The sequence below is a fragment of the Lytechinus pictus genome, chromosome 10, assembly GCF_037042905.1.
Source record: "Lytechinus pictus isolate F3 Inbred chromosome 10, Lp3.0, whole genome shotgun sequence".
NCBI classification, from domain to species: domain Eukaryota; kingdom Metazoa; phylum Echinodermata; class Echinoidea; order Temnopleuroida; family Toxopneustidae; genus Lytechinus; species Lytechinus pictus.
The window spans coordinates 27835599-27859251 of record NC_087254.1 but is presented as its reverse complement, the minus strand read 5'-3'; the positions used below and the strand labels follow the sequence as shown (position 1 = coordinate 27859251).

At 35.8% G+C, this 23653-nt stretch overlaps 1 protein-coding gene across 1 annotated transcript in view; it reads left to right on the top strand.

Moving 5' to 3' along the window:
- Nucleotides 1-2559: 2559 nt before the first annotated feature.
- Nucleotides 2560-23653, top strand: part of LOC129270428 (neurogenic locus notch homolog protein 1-like) — a 60182-nt gene continuing 39088 nt past the window's right edge. The window contains exons 1-11 of the mRNA XM_064105713.1: nucleotides 2560-3112; nucleotides 8608-8727; nucleotides 9363-9583; nucleotides 12799-12946; nucleotides 17698-17781; nucleotides 19434-19547; nucleotides 20649-20768; nucleotides 21013-21126; nucleotides 21510-21623; nucleotides 22336-22449; nucleotides 22800-22910. Coding sequence (XP_063961783.1) covers nucleotides 3034-3112; nucleotides 8608-8727; nucleotides 9363-9583; nucleotides 12799-12946; nucleotides 17698-17781; nucleotides 19434-19547; nucleotides 20649-20768; nucleotides 21013-21126; nucleotides 21510-21623; nucleotides 22336-22449; nucleotides 22800-22910 — 1339 coding nt within the window. The 5' untranslated portion in view covers nucleotides 2560-3033. The remainder of the gene's footprint in view (nucleotides 3113-8607; nucleotides 8728-9362; nucleotides 9584-12798; nucleotides 12947-17697; nucleotides 17782-19433; nucleotides 19548-20648; nucleotides 20769-21012; nucleotides 21127-21509; nucleotides 21624-22335; nucleotides 22450-22799; nucleotides 22911-23653) is intronic.

Here is a 23653-nt window from a genome sequence, read left to right as displayed (position 1 = left end):
AATAAATTTGATGTTTTGCATAAGATTTAAGGTACAATTAAACACAGCTCCTTGTGTAACCGGGGAGCGTTTCGTGAAAGCGCTCGTCGGATGTTGGACAAATCTCGTTTTATCCGGCAGTTAACCGTAGTCTGGTAGTAAAGATGCTCCTTATTCAATCCAACCAAAGAAAGTTCTCAGATACGACAACTTATCGGACAAAGTCATTGATTAACATTGCTGACCGGTGCTTTTGAGCTGATCTGTGTATCTATATTTAACGTACAAAGTCTTCATAGTCTTAATACTTGGCTACGGTTATCTGTTAATTTTTTAATAATAATAATAATAACGTTTTATTTACCCAGGGTAGCCACTTCAGTTATAACTGCTCTACCAGCGGGCCCTGCATAACATAATAATGACAAGGAGCGCTATACCTACAAGCTTGGTCTAAGGGGCTCTTTTTCCTTTTTATTTTGTACAGTTTGTTCTTTTGTATTTACCTTTGAGTAATGTATTAATTTTGTCTTTTTTAATGGTTGAAACAATAAATTAACGAAGGAATAGCTATACCTTCCACATAAGATCACCCCCTTCTAAATATTTGTCAGCGGTTTAGAAAATTCCCAATTCATTCACTTTCCGGGTGAAGAATGTTAGAAAGCGAATTGTGTTCCTTAAATGGTGACTCGCAAACTACATGTAGAAACACACGAGAGGGTAATATATGATATGAGAACGAAGACTTAAGAAAATAATGTAAAGAGCACAATGAATGGGATAGTAATCAAATAATGATAATCCAAATTCATTTATTTCACATCTCTTTTAAAACAAACAAGAGGCAGTACATCAAGACCAAATCAAGACCAATGCTATATATAATGTTTTCATAATCATGTTTGTGTATTTTCCTTAATTTCTTGTTAAGTGGTGTGCATTTTACAGCGTCGACATCATAAAAATAATAACCAAATCAGGTCATGGTGGTTCCATTCGTTGATACTCTTGTTATCATCGTTAAATCAGTTGATGAAAGCAACAGGTCAATGTGTTATGAAGTTAATAATAGAAATTTAACCTCGAACTTTTGGCTTGCTCGTCCCTGATTCGATTGTGTTCTATACAGAATATTATTCTGAATTCGATGTTATCATGTTGGAGTAAAAAGGTGTATATACACAAGTAGCGTCAAATTCATCAAAGAGTTATCAAGGTAAAGTCTGTATCGAATTAATTACACAATCAAATAGGCATACTTATGCTTTTAATTCATAATTAGATACATGCTTTCATAGTAAATATTCATCCATCCCGAACCATTGTGATAATGCATGATCTAACGAGGTACAAGGGGCGCATAATATTCATGGGCCCGTATTCTGAAGTCGGGTTTAAGTTAAACTCAGGTTTAAAGTTGTGGTTAAGTATGGATGGCGAATTGTTACATAAATCACTAACAGTAGAGATATCATATTTCAGCTCATTTGGCTCTTAAATCATTCATAATTATCTGGGAAGTATAAATAGATGATTGTTTTCACCATCGATGAATCAGGAAAGAGCAGAGTAAACATAGGAAACGTACAACTTGATAAAAATTTTGATACTTTTGGCTTCCCATACTTAAACCACAACTTTAAACCTGAGTTTAAGTTAAACCCGACTTCAGAATACGGGCCATAATGTTGACATGTTGAAAACAATATGAAATCATCTTCACACTATTGATTTTGAGCATTTAACACTGTAAATCACAACTTTGTGTGGTCCATTGAGTGAACACAATCCAGAAGGGTGTACTTCATGAATTGCCCCTGATATCAATTTTCCCACAAGTCGATACGCCATTGATTGAAATAAAACGACAATCAAGGTAATACATGCAGTCGTTTGCTAGTGACGTCACAAATCAATATTTGAAATAAAATCCAAACTGTTGATAATGTGATTTATTTCGCTAAACTTTCATAAGTACCTCCTGTTCTTCCCCATTTCGATTGAACGATGCCAAGATGCACAACACAACCACACCCGGCCACACACCATACGACGTGTAAGAGAAAAATATAGACAGAGAGAGAGATAGAGAGAGATACATGTAGATGGGGGGGGGGGGTGCAATGTAGGCAAAAGGGTGGGGGAATACATTCATTACTGACTAACGCATATCGAAAATCAATGTTTTGGGACATTTTACTCATCAATAGCATGTATTTATTTTCTATGCAAAGTATGCATTATATATTCAGATTATGGAATGAAAAGAAAACAGTTCGAAATATGCAATGGCAAAAAACAAGTTTAACTGCGTGGGCCCGAAAGCCCTACCCTTCTATTGATCTATTGAAATCTCATAAAGTCTATTGAAATGGAAGTTTGAGAAGAGAAATCTCACTGCGCAGCCCGGTCAGACGTGACAATGATAATAATCATAACAATGGAATAATACAGTTTAAATAAAGAAGAAAAATATTTCATTCGTGACGCACTGCTATTATTATTATTTTTTCTATCCCACACGTCCTTTGTTCATTTTTTCTCTCTTTTTTTAAACCTCCTAGACTTGCCTTTATTGAACATAATATGCAATGAGAGGAGAAAACAGTGTCTAGGAAGGGTGTGTACTCAACTGGTAGCAAACAGGAGCCACTGTGGTTGGGACAATGAAATCGGTGCAATTGTCTCGATGGGTGTAGTGATTTAAGGGTTAATATCGGCGTTGAGGGTTCAGGAGAAGATACCAGTACCACGCCTATATGGTTTGCGATTGACTGTTTAGTAGAGACCTGAAAACCAGTGTTGGTTACACAACTCCATCGTACCTGTTTTTGAAACCTCTTTCTCGACCAAAAGGAGCAAGTACTGGATTACTAAATACATGCCTTGGGATTCCAACTTGAGACTACTGTTTGCATCTCTGTAATAATTATCCGGTTGATACAATTTTTTCTATCTTGCAAGAGTTAAAAACTCAATTTAGCAGATCGTAAAGGCGACGCCATTTTCGCATTTTCCCACCACGGGACTCTTATAGGAGGGGCAATCATTATGGGGAAACTTAACATGGCCGAGATGAAATTGATTTTAGTGATTTCCTGCTTCATGCTGCCATTGGTAGCATCGCAAGGTGAGGAAGTATTATTGTTGTAGCTGTCTCGCAGATTTCACACATCTTGGATGCCAAACTCGTGTTGACTGTATTGAAAAACAAATCCATGTCTTTCACGGTTGTAGGTAGTACACTAAAAAGAAGGTTGTGTAAAAAACGTACTCAATATTGGGTAAAATGGGGACGTAAGCTTTTGTTTGGTAAGATATTTGGTAACAAAATTTTGATTGGCAAATTTCCACTCAGCATGTTACATACTCATCATTTGGTGTCATTTTAACCAATTTTTGTTTTCATCTTGACCTGTAACCCAATAATGCTTAACTCTTTGAAGTGTATTTCACATTATGTTACCTTTGGTCAATCCACATTCATTTAATTTCCCTTCAGTTTATAATTTTTCTAGATATTTATATAACTATTTTTGTGCTAATGAGAGAGTTCTTTTGTGATGATGCATATAGACTTTGAGAAGAGATAAGATGACAATTTACTAAAAACACTGACAACATAATCTCTGATAATAGTCCTCCACGAGTATTGTAAGCACTAAGCACTTGGGGGAGCTACCATGACTGCTGTTTGAAATAAAAACGCTTTAGAAGTTTTACTATTGAAAGGCGAATGGCTGTACACATAATTTTTCTTAAGGGAGAGGGGCGGCAAGACTGAAAAGGTAAAATGATGGATCGTAGCGACTTAGCTTGCCACGGGGCGTTTTTTTAAATTAATTTTCTAAAGGGAAATTTAAGGATTTCGTGTACACTTTTGGTGAATTCTGTGAGATTTTTTTAAATAAAATGTATGTTTTCAAACTTTCGGAGAGAGAGAGAGAGAGAGGAGGGAGGGGGGGGGGGGAGATGGAGAAGGGGGCGGATGGAGAAACAACAAAGTTTAAATACATTTCTCACCTCTTCTCTTCATAGACCGCATTCCTCCTAAAATTATAAAAGAAACATAATGTTGTCTTCCCCACTTCCTCTCACCCTAACCCAATATGGCAAGCAATGAACAGTGAAAATTCAATTGTTGCTTTCTATAAAAGAAGTCTCCCATTGCATTATATTGTTTTTACTCAATAGATAAGGTGTCTCAAAATGAATAAAACCGCTATTTTCGACCCGTCGAACGGCTGCCGTATTGGAAATGTGACGTGCCATTATTCATATTTATTCAAACCACCTATACGTAGCTGGTACAAAAAAAGTTAAAATGGCTGTTTTCGACTCGCCGTTGGGAAATGTGACTGCGCCATTAAGAATGTTGAAAAACAATATAGACCTAGACCAAGACAACGAAGTTTGGTTCTGCAGCGGGGTGGGGTGGGGGGGGGGGTAACTGCACCCTGCCTTTTCAAAACCTATGTTTTTGTCTCACCTGCATAGCAGAGTGAGACTACAGGCGCCGCTTATCCGACGGCTGCGGCGGCGGCGTCAACACCAAATCTTAACCGAAGGTTAAGTTTTTTAAATGACAGCATAACTTAAGAAATATATATGGACCTAGTGATTTTCATTACAGATCGAGCATGCGATCTTAAAAACATAGGAGAAATGCCGGAAATTTGTTTACAAAATATATGGACCTAGTTCATGAAACTTGGACATAAGATTAATCAAGTATTACTGAACATCTTGCCTGAGTTTCAGGTCACATGACCAAGGTCAAAAGCCATTTAGGGTCAATGAACTTAGACCATGTTGGGGAAATCAACATCAAAATTTTAACCTAAGGTTAAGTTTTTAAAATGTCATCATAACTTAGAAAATCTATAGACCTAGTTCTTGAAACTTGGAAATAAGGGTAATCAAGTATTACTAAAAATCCTGCCTGATTTTCAAGACACATGACCGAGGGCAAAGGTCATTTAGGGTCAATGAACTTTGGCCAAGTTGGGGGATCTGTTGAATTACCAATAAAACTTTGAAAGTTTATAAGTCTGATTCATGAAACTTGGACATAAGAGTAATCAAGTCTCTCTGAACATCCTGTGCGAGTTTCTGGTCACATGATCAAAGTCAAAGGTCATTTAAGGTCAATGAACTTTGGCCAAGTTGGGGGTATTCGTTGAATTATCATCATAACTTCGAAAGTTTATTGGTCTAGTTCATAAAACTTGGACATAAGAGTAATCAAGTATCACTGAAAATCTTGTGCGAATTTCAGGTCACATGACCAAGGTCAAAGGTCAATGAACTTTGGCCTTGTTTTGGGTATATGTTGATATACCATTATAACTTTGAAAAATTATAGATCTGACTCTTAAAACTTGGACATAAGAGTAATCAAGTATCACTAAACATCCTGTGTGAGTTTCATGTCACATGACCAAGGTCAAAGGTCAATGAACTTTGGCCATGTTTGGGGTATTTGTTGAATAACCATCATAACTCTTAAAGTGTATGGATGTAGTTCATAAAACATGGACATAAGAGTAATCAAGCATCGCTGAATATCTCATGCGAATTCCAGGTCACATGACCAACGTCAAAGGTCATTTAAGGTCAATGAACTTTGGCTATTTTGGGGGTATTATTAGATTGCTGTTCTAACTTTAAAAGTTTGTATAGTTTATAAAATGTGGATATAGGGGTAACCAAGTATCACTGACAAGTCTTAGGTCGCATGATCAAGGTCAAATGTCATATATTGTCAAAGAACATAGTATTATATCATTATATGAATGGCGTTTTTTGTGAATAATTATTTCATAGTAGTTTTCAAAGTCAGCACTGCTGCTATATTCAATCGTGTGATGCAGGTGAGACTGCCAGAAGCGCTCCACTTGTTAATGCATTTAAATCAAATTTAATGCATCCAAATTATACTTCCTATCCCTCTTTATTGAATATGAAATAATAGTAGTCGTGATATTTATAGATAAACCTGAGATAATAGTTGTGGTAGTTTCGGTGAAGTTAGTAGTACTAATAGTATGTGTACATGATGTAGCATTTGTAGAAGTATAGTTATTTAGTAGTAGTAGTAGTAGTTATTTAGTAGTAGTAGTAGTAGTAGTAGTAGTAGTAGTAGTAGTAGTAGTAGTAGTAGTAGTAGTAGTAGTAGTAGAAGTAGTAGTAGTAGTAGTAGTAGAAGTGGTAGGAGTATAGTAGCTTTATGTTGGTTCCTTTAGGAAACGTACCTTGGTGACCAACACCAGTGCAATTCAAAATCTTATCACAAACGTTTGTTTCTAATTTTTTCTCTGCTGAAATTGAGTAAGAGGATTATATCAGTACAAGTTTTCTTTTGAGTGGTGCAATAGAGATATATCGTATAAATATTATGCAGTCACTCCTTGTCATCTTAGCAAATATTCAATATTTGCTTTTATAGACTGTGCATGACTTGAACAGATAGGTGACATACGTGAGAAGCGCTGCGAACAATGCACAAAGACCTCAGTAATGGAATTCAGACTCGTTGAAAAGAAAATATTAAATCAGTTTCTTTCTTTGTGAACTGAGAGGTCTAAGAAGTATTAACTTGTTTGGCATTGATGGGGGTACGGTGGGGGCAACAATTTTAGTTTCGGAGCAGCAAAGGAGGGTTGAATGGTATCTTGGTAAATGTCGTTTTCTTTTGAGTTCAGATTCAGTTTGAGAAATCAGTGTTAATATGAAGTCAACTCAAAGAGCGATATCGGAATTGAATTCTAAATTTTTCGATGGTACACACTGTGCATCTGCCTGTTTCTCTCTTTTTTTATTTCGGTTTTTAATATCGGTAAACTTTTATAGGCTTTATATCGTTAAGTGTTAACTACATTTGCCATGATCATGATGATGGTGATGATGACACGAGGCCCTGTTCTTCAAGATATCAATTCTGTTTGATTACTTTTAAATCAAACAAGCATATTAAAATATTAATTTTTGCGGGAACAATAATGTAAAATAACTCGGACGTCACCTATCATTTCAATATTGTAAAAGTGTCGAAGCCGATGAATTATTACAATCAAATTTCGAATTGTTGCTATGTCTAGCGCCCTCTCTTTGTGTGCTAATTTTAGTTTACTTTATTTCTAATTTGAATAACTTATAAACGCAGATAACTTTTGATCGGTTTGGAACAAAAGTTCTAAATCGTTAAATACATCCGCTAAAACGCATTTTAATTTCTTGAAATACAGACGGGGCTTTTAAAGTACGAAGTTTTTATTATTATTATTATTTTTTTTTTTTATTCGACCCCGGTTTGATGCATGCGGTCGTTAATTGCAATATTCCACACGCGAAAATCATGTGGTTAGTCCCCCATTGATCTCGTAAGATCTCCGTTACGATTTGATACCTTAAGGTGTTTGAAAAATTTAATAACATCGTAAAGATATGCAAATATGACATATATACCGTAACATATCCATATTCGTCTTCTAAGAATACGATGAACAGTCGATCAGAACATGTTTTCTTGAAATCTGATTTGGATAAAGTTGAGCCATATTTTGCCTTTTATTTGTGGTCAGTGATTATAATCATCATAACAGTTATCATAATAATGACATTAATTATGAAGTAGGTTCTGACATTAATTAATCACATCTAATATGTGTGGCACTATTGATGCTCAATGATATTATTTTCATTACTGTACGTCTTAAGAAGGTATAACTCCTGGTTTCTCTGGAGCAGTAACTTTTTACATCTTTTAGCGTTTTTTAATTTAGACTAATATATCGTTGCTTCACTAAATCCAATCAATTCACCTACCTTTTCAGTACTCGTGTTTTTTTTATTTTTTTAACACGTTGCTTTATACTCGATATCGATAGATTCCCTTTATTTGAAAGAAACTTCTGAGGGGGGTGGTGGTAAATTTCCTACAAATTCTTATTAATTAAATTATACAAGAGGAACATTTTGTGTTCTGTACGTTACTGGAAATTTCGATTTTAGAAATTTTATTTGGGAACAGATTGTTAAGGATATTAAATGGACATCTACTGAACAAAGAAGGGACTGTTTTTTTATAGAAAACTTGATGTTTAAATGTATTCATGGAATGACTCCACCTCGTTCATGTAATAATATTGAAATGGTTTGTGAAGACATGTTGTTAAAACACGTAATTATAATATACTAAAATAATGTTCCACCTAAACCTAATATTGAATGCTTCAAGAAATTTGTTATGTTCTCGGCCCCACGGGTCTTGAACAATTTGCCCGATTTACTTAAGAATGTAGTTTCAGTACATTCTTTTAAAATTATCCATAACAAAACTGTATTTCTTATGATACTATGTCAAATTTTACCTCAATTGGCTGGCATACACAATTATTACGAGCATAAACGAATGCATTTCTATTTTCATCTTTCCTTACTTTTCATTACATTTCCAATATTCCTATACCCGTCAGTTCTTTCCGGATAGTATTTTTAATCCAATGTTTTTGGCTATAATCCCCTTTTCTTTATTGTAATATACATTCCCTTATTCCTCTTTAACATTGATGTTACGTTGCTATTATTAATAATTATCATTATTTTTACAATCTCTTTGACTAGGTTGTACGTCTGACTTTTGTTCTTTTGGTGGAACATGCCTGGAGAGACCATTTGAGGACAACCCGCTGTGCATATGCCCACAAGGGTTTCATGGATCAACTTGTTCTCAATTCCAACAAGGTAAATCGAACAATAAACTAGTTAAAAGAAACAAAACAGGTTGATTAATGAGAAGTTTCAAAGTACTGTGAATAATGTGAACACATGCAGAGGTGTTGCCGCATGCAGGGGGGGGGGGGGGGGGGCAGGGATAATTAGATTATTGATTGTTGAAAAATGTTAAAACAAAGACGAATATCTCAGATAGGAAATTAAAAGAAGAAGAGGGAAGAAGATTATTTAAAAGAGAGTGATTATAGTTTTAAAATTATGCCGTAGAAAATGTGTATCATCTATAGACATTAGATTAATATTTTATTCGCCCGCGTAGTAAAATGCCATGATTCTGATATCGAATGATCTTACAGCGATGTTAACAATACTCAACTCTTTTCTATAACCACTTGAAATCTTATGAATTCTTCTCCCAGCGGGCCATGCATAACATGAGTTGAACTTAATTGAATCAAATTTAGATGTTGCTGTATAGGCTTATCCCAAAAATATACATATTAACAGTGTACGCGCAAATCTTATTCTCTTAGAATGTATCCTTTTTTGCTAAATTCGTTCATCGTACACGCAACACACACAAAAGGATTTGTTGACACATGAATGTATCAATCTTCATGTCTTTTGTGTGTTTTTGTCAATAGGGACATGTGATGGTCAATTTCCTGGGGAATATACCATTAACCAGACAAGTGGAACGCTGCTATCACCGAACTTTCCGAACCAGTATCCGAATAATTCTTACTGTTCATACTTTGTCGTCTTCCCCGGAGCTCAACAAATCCGATTGATTTTCAACGTTATCGACGTCGAAACAATTAAAGATGACGTCATCATAGGTGCTGGTCAGACACTTTCTTTTTCTGTAAGTAAATTTAGCGAAAGTTGAGCCTGCCTTGACGGGTATGGGGAAGGATATAGGTAAATGTTTGCTAAGTAATTGATAAGAAAGCATGAATGCGGCAGATCTTGTGAATTATGTGCAGTAATTTAATTTTGCTGTCGAGGGGCGGGCGCCTCATGGGAAAGGGGTGACAGCCCCCTATGAAAAAATGATGCAGAAGAGGGAAAAGAGAGGGAAAGGGAGAAAAGAGGAAATTCAAGTATGAAAGAGAAATGATTTTCAAAATGATAGAAAAAATATTCTCAATTAGATTTGTTTCAGATAATGTCACAGTGGACATATATATATATATATCATACAGTAGGTAGGGGCATGAAATAGGAATACCTGTGCGTCATACCATAAAAACAATGATTTTTGGATACAAAGAAAAGCGAAATGATGTTTTGAATTGTATTATTATTTTACTAAAACAACAATTATTTTTTTCGAGGCTGAACAAGACTATGCCCGAATTTAAAAAGATACAAAAGTCAATTTAAACATATTTTTTAGATGAATGTTACATTTATGATTTGAATGGGAAGAAGACATTTTTTTTATAATTTATATAATATTTTGATTATTTTGACATATTTAGGTTTTTTTTTTATAATTTTTAATTTTTATAACTATTGTAAGATGTTCAGTGTTGTGTATCCGTGCCCTTCGCGAGCCCGCGCCCCTCCCCGCTGATGTTATAAAGTTATTGTAATGTCAATGCTTTTGTGTCTGAAACCATGTACACTGTGATCTGTGTTCATTCAATGTTTGTATTAAAAGTATCGGATGGATAAATCTTAACTTCAATCCCGACCCCGGGGGAGGGGTCGTCACTACCCTTGGACAGTGGACAGCATCAGCGAGAAAAAAAAGCGGGGAAAAGGTGATGTTTTTTTAGTTACATTCGTAATTCCGAAGGTTCGTAAGTCCGAAAACGCAATTCGTAATGCCGAAGGTTCCTTAGTCCGAAAACAAAAATAGGTTAATTAATCCGAAGGTTCGTTAGTCCGAAAACGAAATAAGGTTCGTTAATCCATAGGCTCGTTATTCCGAAAATGAAAAAAGGTTCGTATTTCTGAAAATGAAAATAATGTATTATAAACTAAAACGGTGTTGTAATTTCATAACAGGATAATATGCAGTAGTATAGTTTCAACGGAGGATGATACATGTATGTTTAATTAATTAATTGACCAAAAAGCGAGTTTTAGAACTTCAGATTTCATTTTTTTCCAAACAGCAGAAAAGCCTATATAGATATATAATAATAATAGTCAGACAGTGGCGGACCGTGACCCGGAGAAGACAATGATTGGAGGGGCACTGTATTGTTTGTGAACAATGCTGTGCCCCTTCAATGCTTTGTCTCCCTCGGGTCACGGTCCGCCACTGTAATCAGATATCACTTCAAAAAGGCTTTGCTCAACTTAATTACTACAAAGCAAATATAATAACGACATCACACAGATGATAATCTCATGGTGAAAATATCACCCATATAGGGCCCATATTGACATATAATTGCCCCTTTTTGGCTCCCCCGTGGAAAATACGTTCCACCGCGCCCTAGCTGCCTTCCCACCCTCATAACAATTGACAATAAAACGGCGTTACTACCCCCCCCCCCCCACCACGCTTGTCAATCCGGTTTTCCCGGCTTCGCCACAGATTATTTCATTTTTCGGATTAAAGAACCTTCGGAACAACGAACCTTATTTAACTTTCGGATTAACGAGCCTTTGGAATAACGAACCTTATTTCGTTTTCGGACTAATGAACCTTCGGAATAACGAACCTTGTTACGTTTTCGGACTGACAAACCTTCGGAATAACGAACCTTATTTCGTTTTCGGACTAACGAACCTACGCAATCCTATTTTGTTTTCGAATTAACGAACTTTCGGAATAATGAACCTTCGAAATAACGCCACAAATGTTCGGACTAACGATCACCCTTTTTCGTTTTCGGATTAACGAACATTGAGGTACAGGCAATTTATGTGTTTCGGAATTACGAACCTTCGGAATTACGAAGTGTATTAATAGTGTTAGTGTTACCTGTTTTTCGTGATTAGGCGCGGGACGCGAATAGTGTCAAAAACGCAAAATATGAGAACAAAGCCCCCTAAATCACGATGATCTAAGGGTGCGTTTATCCGCCACTTTTTTACCCTAGAATCATGATCTGAATCATGATTCAAATCATGATTCTGCAGAATCACGATTGCGTTTAGTCGAAAATGAATATAATCATGATTAGAATCACAAACATGAAACACGAAAAAAGGGGCGTTTGGAAAGACGTTTCTGCAGAATCACGTACGAAAATGTTCGAATAAACGATATCGTGATTACAATCATGATTCTATGACGTCATTGTGTCGGGCTACTTTAGGTTTGACTCTTGCCAAGCTCAAGACGCGCTATGCTCAGTGTATTTATACATAACTATGATATGCATGCATTCTGTGTTGGGCATCGCATCGTCCACTTCTTTTCATCTTTTTTTGGTCATGTCTTCAACTTCAAGTGAACTAGTAAATGAACTAACTGAACAGACAATGATATCAATTGTTGTTGAGTTAACAAGTGTCAATATGAAATTTGATCTACGCTAAAATTTACATCCGAACACAACTTTCGATAAACCGACAAGAAGAATAATAAGTAAACAAATTGTGGTATAATAGACTGAATTCGGAAGGTACAGGATTGATTTTTCGAGAGCCAAAACACGTGCGTAAAAAGTTGACATAACTTCCTCTGTCAAACTGCGCACTGTGATGCGCACTGGATCGGTCCGAATCCGAGGAAAAAGAGCTTTAAAATGAAGGTCGTCTAAACGCTGATTCTGTGGTATTGTGTTTCATGTTTGTGTTTTGAATCATGATTCAAATCATGATTCTGGCTTGAGGTCGCATAAACGCAGCCTATACAGTATATCAAATTTGTAAATATTGGACATCTCCACAAGACTCCCTGTTAAGAGCGTGCAAATCTGAGAGATCAACTCCACAAAATCTACTTTTGCCGTGTCATAGCGGCCTGATCATGATTCCTCGTTAGGGGCGTTTTTCAGGACTATTCTGGCGGATGCTGTCCACTCTGACTGCTCCCTCCCCCATGCCATGGTATTTTAATGCCGATTGAAAACTTTCTAATTTTACCTTTTGATCCTTTCATCTATTGAAAAGGAACAAGATTACTTGAGAATATTTAGCGGCGAATATTTTGATGAACCTGATGAGACGATTCCATCTGACGTTGTATGGGTGTGGTTCATCTCCGACAAAACAGACCCAGGCGCACCTTATAAAGGATATAATATTTCGTTCTTGGTTGGTAAGTATAGAGGTGATTTGTTATGTATTACATGCATATTGCATTTGACTATATGATTTTTAGAGAAAATGTGGATAAAGTCTTAAAAAAAAACCAGCATGTATATAATCACATTGTTATATTCATAGTTGTTCAAAAATCAAATCAAAACAATCATATACATTCTCAATACTTGAAAAGAAGATGCCTTACATGTATTCAGAGGGATCTGTGAGCTTGATCTTTAAGTTGGCCACAAATTAATGAGATCACTGTCACTCTGTATGCATGACTTTGAGGTGAAGCTTCACAGACATCTGTTTCTAGCATTAGAATCAGGGTTAAAAGCAATTCTAAAGAAATAAATATCATTGTCGTTCCCAGTGTATTAACTTCAAGGGGGCACGAGGTAGGGAATGGGAGGAAGGGGGGGGGGGTGTGAAAGAGAAGCGTCCATGAAAGAAGAAAAGGAAAATATATATTTTTCACATTTGCTTAGAGTCTTTATGGTCTATGTCATGTAAGTTTCACGCCTCCCTGCATTTCATAATCCTAATCCACTTTGGGTGCTCATTTTATACAAAATCGTTACTTCATAATACGAATACACGCTTGTGACTACAATAGATAAACGCGCTTAAAGAGATGCACCGGCCTGAAGATATAAACAATATAGTAAAATTCACAGAGCAAATTGCTGAAATTTCATCAAAATCGGATAACAAATAGCGAAGTTATTGAATTTTAAATATTTGCATTATTCCGGTGAAACAGTTCTAGGCAACGTCTCCATGTATATTCATTCGGTGGGTTGATGGTATCGTATTATCTTTAAAATTCAATAACTTCGTTATTTGTTATCAGAGTTTGATGAAATTTTTCAGCATTTTGCTCTGTGAATTTTGTTCCTTTTTTATTTAGATATGAATATCTTCAGACCGTAGCATCCTTTTAAAATCCATCATAATTATAGTCCCGCATCCCTGGATAGTATGTGCTCCAACTACAATGGTGGTTTTCACAATACCGGAATAAATGAAAGTGTATGCAATATAGTTCATATCTTTGCAGTGGCAGAGATTTAGATTTTGACTGTGTGTAATGAAGAATCCATCTTGTTTGCTCATATACAACCATGTTTTTTATGTCCTTTTTCTGATACAACAAACCCCCTCCCGATGATCAATCAAACGCTCCAGATCGAATGACCCAACTTACAAAATCACAATCAAACGCAAGTTTTTAGCATATAGTAATTTCAACAGTAAAAGATGTAACCTTGTTCGAATGAGTTCATTATATTTAACTTGAATTTTATTGAAAAAAAATGCTGAAAGTAAATTAATAAATTCCTTATCTAATTATTATTATTATTAAAATTATTATTGTTATTGTTATTATTATTATTATCACTATCATTGATGATTGTTATTTTATATCATTATCACCACCATTATTATTATTAGTAGTAGCAGTATAAGTATTTGAAGGGATAGGGATCTGTAGCTTGAATAGAATGAACAATCTGAAAATAACTTTCATCCGTGAAACCTAATCAAAATAAATTAGAATAAAATCAATTGCTACATAATAACTGCTAAAATACCAATACCCCCAAGGAAACATCAACCTGTTCCAAACATGCATATATACATGAATATTGTATTCATATATTTGCACAGTTCTCCGTCTTTTAGATTTAATTATTTGGAAAATGTAGGAGCTATTGCCCCAACGACTGCTGCCCTATGCCAACATTTTGTCTGTTTCAAGTTTTGTTGATTAGTCAGTAAGTTATCTGACTGTGGAATATTCATCTCCATGCATTTTGCAGACAAAATCTATTTCATTCTAAAATATAATAAACACAAATGCCACTTTGTATATTAACATGTAACATGACATGTATCAGCCGTCGTCGTTATGGACCACCAGCAATACATCGATGAAGCCATGAAACATCTCAATAATCGATCTCACTATGCACTCCTCGATTCTGACCCTACTTGTAATTTCTCCCTACAGATCCAATCGACACTGAATGACATGAAAGAACACAAGCATCTCTCTGAGAAGGCCCACAAATTTCTCTCCCCTACTAATGCAAAACCTGCCCGCTTCTATCTCCTCCCCAAGATCCACAAACCGGGCAACCTCGGTCGACCCATCCTCTCAGGAAATGGTTCCCCAACAGAGAACATTTCCCTCTTTGTTGATTACCACATTAAACCCCATGTCTCACGTGCACCCTCTTACATCCACGGCACTCCAGACTTTCTCAGGAAACTAAACCACATCAAGGACCAGATACCCGAGACTGCGATCATCGGCACTTTTTATGTTTCTTCACTGTACACCAACATTCCCCACGATGAAGGTATCCAAGCATCATGTGAAGCCTTGGCCGTCAGTGGCCATTCCAGTCCCCCCATATCCGATATCAAATCTCTAATGTCTCATGTACTAACAAAAAACAACTTCACATTCATGTGCAAGCACTACCTACATATATTCGGTACAGCAATGGGCACCCGGATGGCTCCTTCATTCGCCTGTCTCTTCATGACCAAGCTGGAACAGCAGATGTTGATTCAGCCCCCTGTCGCCCATGGATTTGGTGACGTTTAATAGACGACATTTTCTTCATCTGGACCAGGGAGGAAGATAGCCTCCATACATTCATTGACCACATCAATTCCTTCCACAGGACCATCAAATTCACTTCTGATTTCTCCCAACAGGAAACCCACTTCCTTGATGTCACAAGTCCAGAAAAAGCATAATGGTATCACCACTACCCTGTACACTAAACCCACAGATACCCACCAGTACCTGCACTCATCCAGCTGCCACCCCCGTCACTGCAAAACCGGCATCGCTTTCAATCAAGCCCTCAGACTTCGCCGCATCTGCTCCGAGGACCCTGATTTTTCCCTCCATGCCAGGAATTTGAAGAGACATCTGTGTGCCAGGGGCCACGGTGCCAGGGCAGTCCAACTGGCAATTAACAAAGTTCGTTCTCTCCCCAGATCTGAAGTTTTCAAACTACAAAGTGACAACTGACAGAATACCGCTTGTGACCGCCTTCCATCCCAATCTACCCCCTCTCCGTAAAATCCTTTGTGATAACCACCACATTTTACACACTTCTGATCGTCTGCAACAGGCCGTTCCCGATACTCCTCTCCTAGCATACCGACGCCCACCCAATCTCAGGGACCTCATTGTTCGTGCTGAAGTGCCCTCCCTCACTAACCATTCTTCTCCCATACAGCATGGCACCTTCATATGTACCAGCAACAGGTGCATCATATGTGAAATACACATTCACGAAGGCGACACTTTCACCAGCAACTCTACCAGCCTTTCTCACCAAACCAAGGGCAACATCACATGCACTACCACTAATGTTGTACATCTCATCACTTGTAGAGTTTGTGGGGTACAATACATAGGGGAAACCAAGACCACACTCAAGAAACGATTCTACGGGCACAGATCCACCGTCAATACAGCAAAGCTGGACACTCCAGTTGGCCGCCATTTTAACCTCCCAACCACTCCATCACTGACATGATGCTACAGGGCATCGAATCTTTAGGTACCCGTCCTGACTCAGTCCGTACTAGCAGAGAGAAGTTCTGGATGAGACGACTTCGCACCACCCAACCTCATGGCCTGAACATCCAAGAGGGGAACGACTGATTAGTCCTTTCTATATATAATTTTTTTCCCCTCAGCTCTTTTAGATTAGTTATATTATAGTTTCTTCCTCTACATCCCTCCCATATCTCTTAAAGGCTCAGCTCCAATTTTCGCTTTCCACATTCAGGCGATGTTATATATATATATTTTTTTAAACATTTTTTTTCTCCATTCACCTCTTTTGGACATACTATATATTTATTTTGTTTAGTTACATGTATGCTGTAGTTTCTTCATATACATTCCCCCCTCTCATACAATTACCTCGGCTTCTATATTTACTCTACCCTTTTAGGCAATATGCTTCTCCCTTTTCATATATACATGTCTTGTTTCTACTTTATAGCATTATGTTTTTTTTCCCCTCACCCCTAGCGGATTTACAATACTAGTTACACTATATATTTATATATATGTGTATGTTTTTTCATTTATACTTATATGTCTTTTGCACATTATCAGTTGTTTCCCCTTTCTTTCCCCCTTTTTCCCCCACTCTTATGCACCAGTTTATTATGCCTTTATTTGTAACCTGTTTGACCCACCTCTCACTAATTCTCTTGTTATTCATCTCTTCCCCACACCCCCTATCACTGTTTTGTTCCAGATCCTGTTTGATGTTGCCTGCCTAATTATCTTAATCCCTAACAGCTTAAGGTCTTTTACTGGCCTTACTTACACTTACTTCCCTTTGTGTCTGCCTACTCCTTTGCTTTCATCCCCTTCTCTAACCTGATTGGTCATCACAACTCTCTAATGCCCTTTTTGTCTCGTTGTTTCTAGTGTTGCTGTTGCGTGTCTATGGTCTATATTATGTTTGTTCCACTTTATATGTTTGTGTCATTTTGCCTCCGACGAAGATTCTGCTAGGATCGAAAGCTTAGGCACCTTTTGACTCTCTAAGAATATAATACTTGAAATATAGTACTTATACATTTGCAGAAAAAATATTTCCAAGGACAATTACGAAAGACAAGGATACTTTTTAATGAAAATTTGGTTGTAATCTACCCCTTTACCCACTTTTATGTAATTTGTCAATATATATATTTAATTATAATCCGTAGATCTTGACGAATGTCTATTCAACAGCGATATCTGCCCACCTGGATCTACCTGTGAGGATTTGGAATTTTCTTATCGATGTAATGGTAAGTAAACTCAGAGAATGTTATATATATATATGTATGTATGTATATACACACCCGCACACACACATATATTCATTCATTCATGCATGTATACATATATAAAACGATATTACATTCCGCTTGTTGGACACAGATGAGATAAAAGAGGCAAAGAGGTAATGCATTGTTATAGTTCCAACAAAGTTTATTTTCAAGTCTAAATTTTCGACGTAAATCCACGTTGAACTTCGCTGAACTTCGAGCCATTATTCATAGCCGAAGTTTTCAAGGATCTGTCTTGGCTGGACTATATACAATTTTTATAAATAATTTCAGGAATATCTCATGAGTTTATTATTATTGCTCTACTCTCCTCCATACATATTAACACTTGATTTCAAGGTAGAGTGATTTTGGAGGTCATTGTCACCTCCTTTTATTGTAAATTATTTTCATGATATATAGGCCTTTATCCATTATTTTATTCTTTTCATGCACTTTCATGATTGTGGTTGCGTCATTAGCAAGTGATTATGAAATAACAATGATGTCCTCACTTACGCAACAATATTTACAGCCTGCGCATCAAGTATGCTTTCATTATTATGGTGATGCATTTTTAACCTGCTTGTTTCCATGACTACCATAATCATGAATGCATCTATTATTTCAATGTCTTGTCACTGTGAGCTTTGTTGTATCCCTGAAGAAGACGTGGGATTACATCGAAAATCTGGACTTGGAAACAAACTTTGTTGGAACTATAACAATGCATTACCTCTTTGCCTCTTTAATATATATATATATATATATATATATATATATATATATATATATATATATATATATATATATATATATATATATACAATATATACGTATATATTCATAAATACGGTTTTGATATGAGTCCACAGTTTAGACCGCCAAAAAGAGATAAAATCATTAGCAATTAAAGAAGCAAAAGTTTTTAAGAAACCTACGGACGCCTTAAACTGCCATCTATTTTAACGAGACTGGTGAGAAGTTTTATCTTACCATGTCGATTTAATTTCCCTTTTTATGTTGACATGATGAGATGTTATCTTGCCAATGTCGACTTATAAAAACTAATAGGCCTAATGTTGTCATGGGGCTATATTTTCTTCCTATTTCGACCTATTATCTTTTTTATGTTGGCAAGACGAGATACAGTATATAGGCCTGTGTTGTCTTGTCAAAAATCGACTTGTAATAAGTTATGTGTCGCCATAGGAAGTTAGGGAGATACGTAATCGTGAATCTCGCCATGACGATAGTGGCTGTTATTGCCATAAGCTTTTTGCTTAAGATTGCTGGCTTCTGCATTCAAATTATGCTTGCTTATTTATATGAGTTATCGTTGTTTGATTTGAAGTCGTTTTATTTATCATTATGTAAATGTCACATTTATGATTTGATGAATAATGTGGAATTATGATTATTACTTATCATTATTGTGAGTTTTTAATTGTTATTCATTAATAAATTCAAAAAGTCAACAAGTGTATTGTCTGTCCCCACGGAAGATTGAGGCATTGATAGGATAAAAAGATAACATGAAATTCAGTTTCTCGAGTTACGTGCACATGTACATGTGTAATGTATCATTATCTCAAAACATTTACAAATAAGATTTTCTTCCTTTTTACCAGATATCGACGAGTGTCAATCCGATCCCTGTATAAACGGCGGTACTTGCAATAATCTAGACAATGCATTCAGATGTGATTGCCCATCCGGCTACTCTGGTGAACGATGTCAGACAGGTAAGTACATGTACGCTCAAGTAACAGAACACTGGAAAAGTAGGAACCAATAAGCGAATCCAGCGGCAGAAGCGGTCGCCTGAAAAGAAAAGAAACACACAAAAAAACAGAAAGAAGGATATGAGAAAAAAACAACAGGACGAATAAAGGGGGAGGAAGAAAAAAAATGACTGAATAAGAGGAGGAGAATGATTGGAACATAGTAAAACTTTCTGTTCATTATCACTTTAATGAAGCTTCGCTCACGATTCACGCTCACATTGTCTGTTGAGTGAGGTAATGATCTGCTCAAGAAGATAAAATGGGGCTGAAATCTTTTGTTTGAAGTCAATTATTTTCCTCATTCCCTCACATTATTTTATTTGTCATTTGTGAAATTCACATCCTGTTCATGTTAACAGTAAAGTGCTAAATATAAAAATGTTTAGCACGCCCTATGAGCTCATCTTATCTGTATCCTCTTCATGAGTCTCCAGGATGTTAAATAGTATTTAAAATGTTACCTTTGGGGTCAGTATATAAACAATTTCAGTTCACACTTTGTGCTAGCATTGTTTATTCGGACATATATCTTGTTGTTTATTTAAAAAACGTGCTGCATTTTTTTCGATCGTAATGTAAAAAAAAAAAATCAGCTTTCACTTTGCGCTGATATCACTTTGTTTAGGCAGGTACCCATTATTTTTTATGAAAGTAGTATTAGCAGAAGTAGTGGTGGTATTAGGTCTTGTAGTAGCATTATTATTATTCTTATTATCATTATCATTATGATAAGTAGTAGAAGTAGCAGCAGTAATAGTAGTAGTAGTAATGTTAATAGTAGTAGTAGTAGTAGTAGTAGTAGTATGGAAATAGTAGTATACCAAATGCCAATTTCCTGTAATTTTACACAAATGTGCAGTAAGATTGCAAGGGTTCTCTAGACTCTGCTGCAGATTTTTTTTGGGTTTTTTAAAGTAGAAATTATGTAACAGTGTAGAAGCAGTGACACTGGATGAACTATCCCCGCTGAGTCGTTGACATTATAGTGGTTACTTTTGTATAACTAGCTTTATTATTAATGTTGTTTGTGTTTATTTTTTTCACTACTTTCTACATCAGTTATTGATCCGTGTCTTAGCAATCCTTGTGTGGCCAGCAATACAGTTACTTGTCTCAACCAGGTTACAAGCTACCAATGCGTATGTGTTCCTGGTTACACTGATGTCAATTGCCAGACTGGTAAGTTGGTCGTCTCTTCAAACATTACACAAATCATACTGGACTTCATTGTTGTTTAAATGTAGGCAAAAACCATTTTCAATGAAAGGAAAGGAAAAAGAAAAGCGATCTTTTAAAAGTTCATTCAAAATCAGTGTCTATTAAATTGTTAATTGTTATTAAACTGTACTGTTAGACAGTTTTTCAGGTTGATTTGTGTCTTTGTATTTTTTTAAATCTAGTTCTTTTTATATTGATTTTACAGAAATCGACGAGTGCGGTTCTAGTCCATGCCAAAACGGCGCCATTTGCACAGACCTTATCAATTCCTATGAATGTCAGTGCGCCGCTGGGTACACTGGGCCCACCTGCAGTATAAGTATGCATCTTTTTTTCAAATTGTTACGAGTTTCGGAGGTTGATATTTTTTTCAGACCCCTGAAAAGAGCTTTTCAACTTGCTTTTTTAGTGAGATCAATTTAGGTTTATGTGATTTGATTATATATTTTATTTGATTGAGTTTTCACTAAGAATGTTTTAATGAAAACAAATACGGGCGTTAAACATTTAATGATTTAAATGTTAAAATGATAGTTGTCATATTATTGAATCTGTCCCACAACTATGTGACAATAAAAAGTAATTAAACCCAAATAAATGCACATTCTTCCAGTTGCTGAAGGCCCCTAGTCCCAACTGTTGTTGAACAGATAGACAACATCATTAATGATTTTGCTTTTCAATTGACGCTTCCATCTAAAGATATTAACGACTGCAACCCAAATCCTTGCCAAAATGGAGGCTTATGTACGGACATGGTCAATGGTTACTCTTGCCAATGTAATATCGGATTTACAGGAACAAACTGCGGAACAAGTAGGTTACAGATTATAATTTATAAAATGTAACATGAATATACATACACAACGTAGTGATACTATTATAATTACAGAATTACAAAAATTTATATTGATGAAAAAATAAATTCTGTTTCAGATGTATTGAGTTTGCTTGCGTTTATAGCTCATTTGTAGACAATGATATATGTAGCTGTGGTTATGGTAGTGATGGTGATGGTGGAATTAGCGGTGGTATTAGTAATAATAATATTTCTCGAAGCAGTGATAGTGGTGGTGGTGGTGGTGGTAGTAGTAGTAGTGGTAGTAGTAGTGCTGGTGGTAGAAGTAGTAGTTGTAGTAGTAGTAGAAGTAGTAGTAGTAGTAGTAGTAGTAGTAGTAGTAGTAGTAGTAGTAGTAGTAGTAGAAGAGTAGAAATAGTAGAAAAAGAAGTAGTAGTAGGAGTAGTAGTAGTAGTAGTAGTAGAGTAGAAATAGTAGTAATAGTAGTAGAGTAGAAATAGTAGAAGAAGTAGTAGTAGTAGTAGTAACAGTAATGGACCATAATGATTCGTAGTATCGAATAATATCAGGTCGTATTACGTACCATTTTTATACTGTACTTTCAAATGGACCATAATGAACCGGAAAAAAAAAAACATAAAGTGGAAATATCCCCATACATGTAATTACACTGTAGAAATGTACACAGTGATTCATCATGATAATTTTGCTTTGGAAATAATTCTGTAGATATCAACGACTGTGTGCCGAACCCATGTCAGAATGGAGCAGCGTGTGTGGATCTTGTTAATGGGTTTGTCTGTAACTGTGTTCCTGGATATACTGGAAATACATGTAATATAAGTAAGTAGATCCAAAGCTATTAGTATTATTATTGCTATTATTATCATTAATACTACTAAAATGCTCAATATGATGGCAATAATACTTAATATATTATCATACTGCTATAATTCTGCTATAATTGTGCTCAATATTTGCTAATCAGTATTTTCATAGCCTCTGGTTAGTCATACATACCAACATGTCTCAAATGCTTGTGCCTAATTCCAAATTACACGAAGAATTACGTATTATGATGGCATATTGAATTCAGAATTTCACTGGTCCTGGAAGAAGAACTAAGAAACCAATGAATAGATGTTTCATCATCATTATTCTGAATCTTATAACATATAAATATGTCTTTAAAGATATCAACGAGTGCATCCCAGATCCTTGTGTTAACGGACAATGTGAAGACTTGATTAACGGTTACCGGTGTACATGCGACCCAGGATATACGGGTGTGAATTGCGACATAAGTAAGTACATTTTTTATGCAAGCAATAGGTAGATATTATAGATGTATCAGGATAAATACAAAACCAAGATAGGCCAATGATCACTGACTCTATATATGTGAATATTTGGTTTTGTGTTCAGTACATCCAAAATTCTGTATTAAAACGGAAAATCACCTTCTTTTTCATAGCTTACTGATACAAATGTGAATAATTATTTTCAGAAAATCTTATTTATGTATACAAGTATATGTTTATTCCTATATCAGTATTTACATATATGTATATATTCTCTTTTAAATGCTCTGAAAATGGAATAGTTGTCAATTTTGAAATAAAAAAGCATCATAGTTGTTTGCTTATTTCGAGTAATTATTAAAAGCCTCATTTGGCATTATAGATATATTCCATTTTTTATGAAATGATAATTTTATGAAAATAAACTGAATACCTCAGATTTTGAAATATGTTAATTACAATGAAAATGGCTGAGAGTTCACAGAAAGCCTTTAAATGTAGATATTGGTTCTGCGCTTGAGCTACAGTTGGCGAAAACTTGGATTTGATGATGGTAAACGTTCAAATTTGAAGTCAATTTGGTTACCTCCAATGTGTCGGTTTTCTGGAGTGCTTATGGGATCTGAATCTTTCTTAAGAATGATGACAATGATGAGTCAGCTATGTATATGAAATGCCAACAGACTAGTACAAAGATAATGGCTGCTCTCGTCAGCAGTCCGCAATATATTTCAAAATGAATAAAC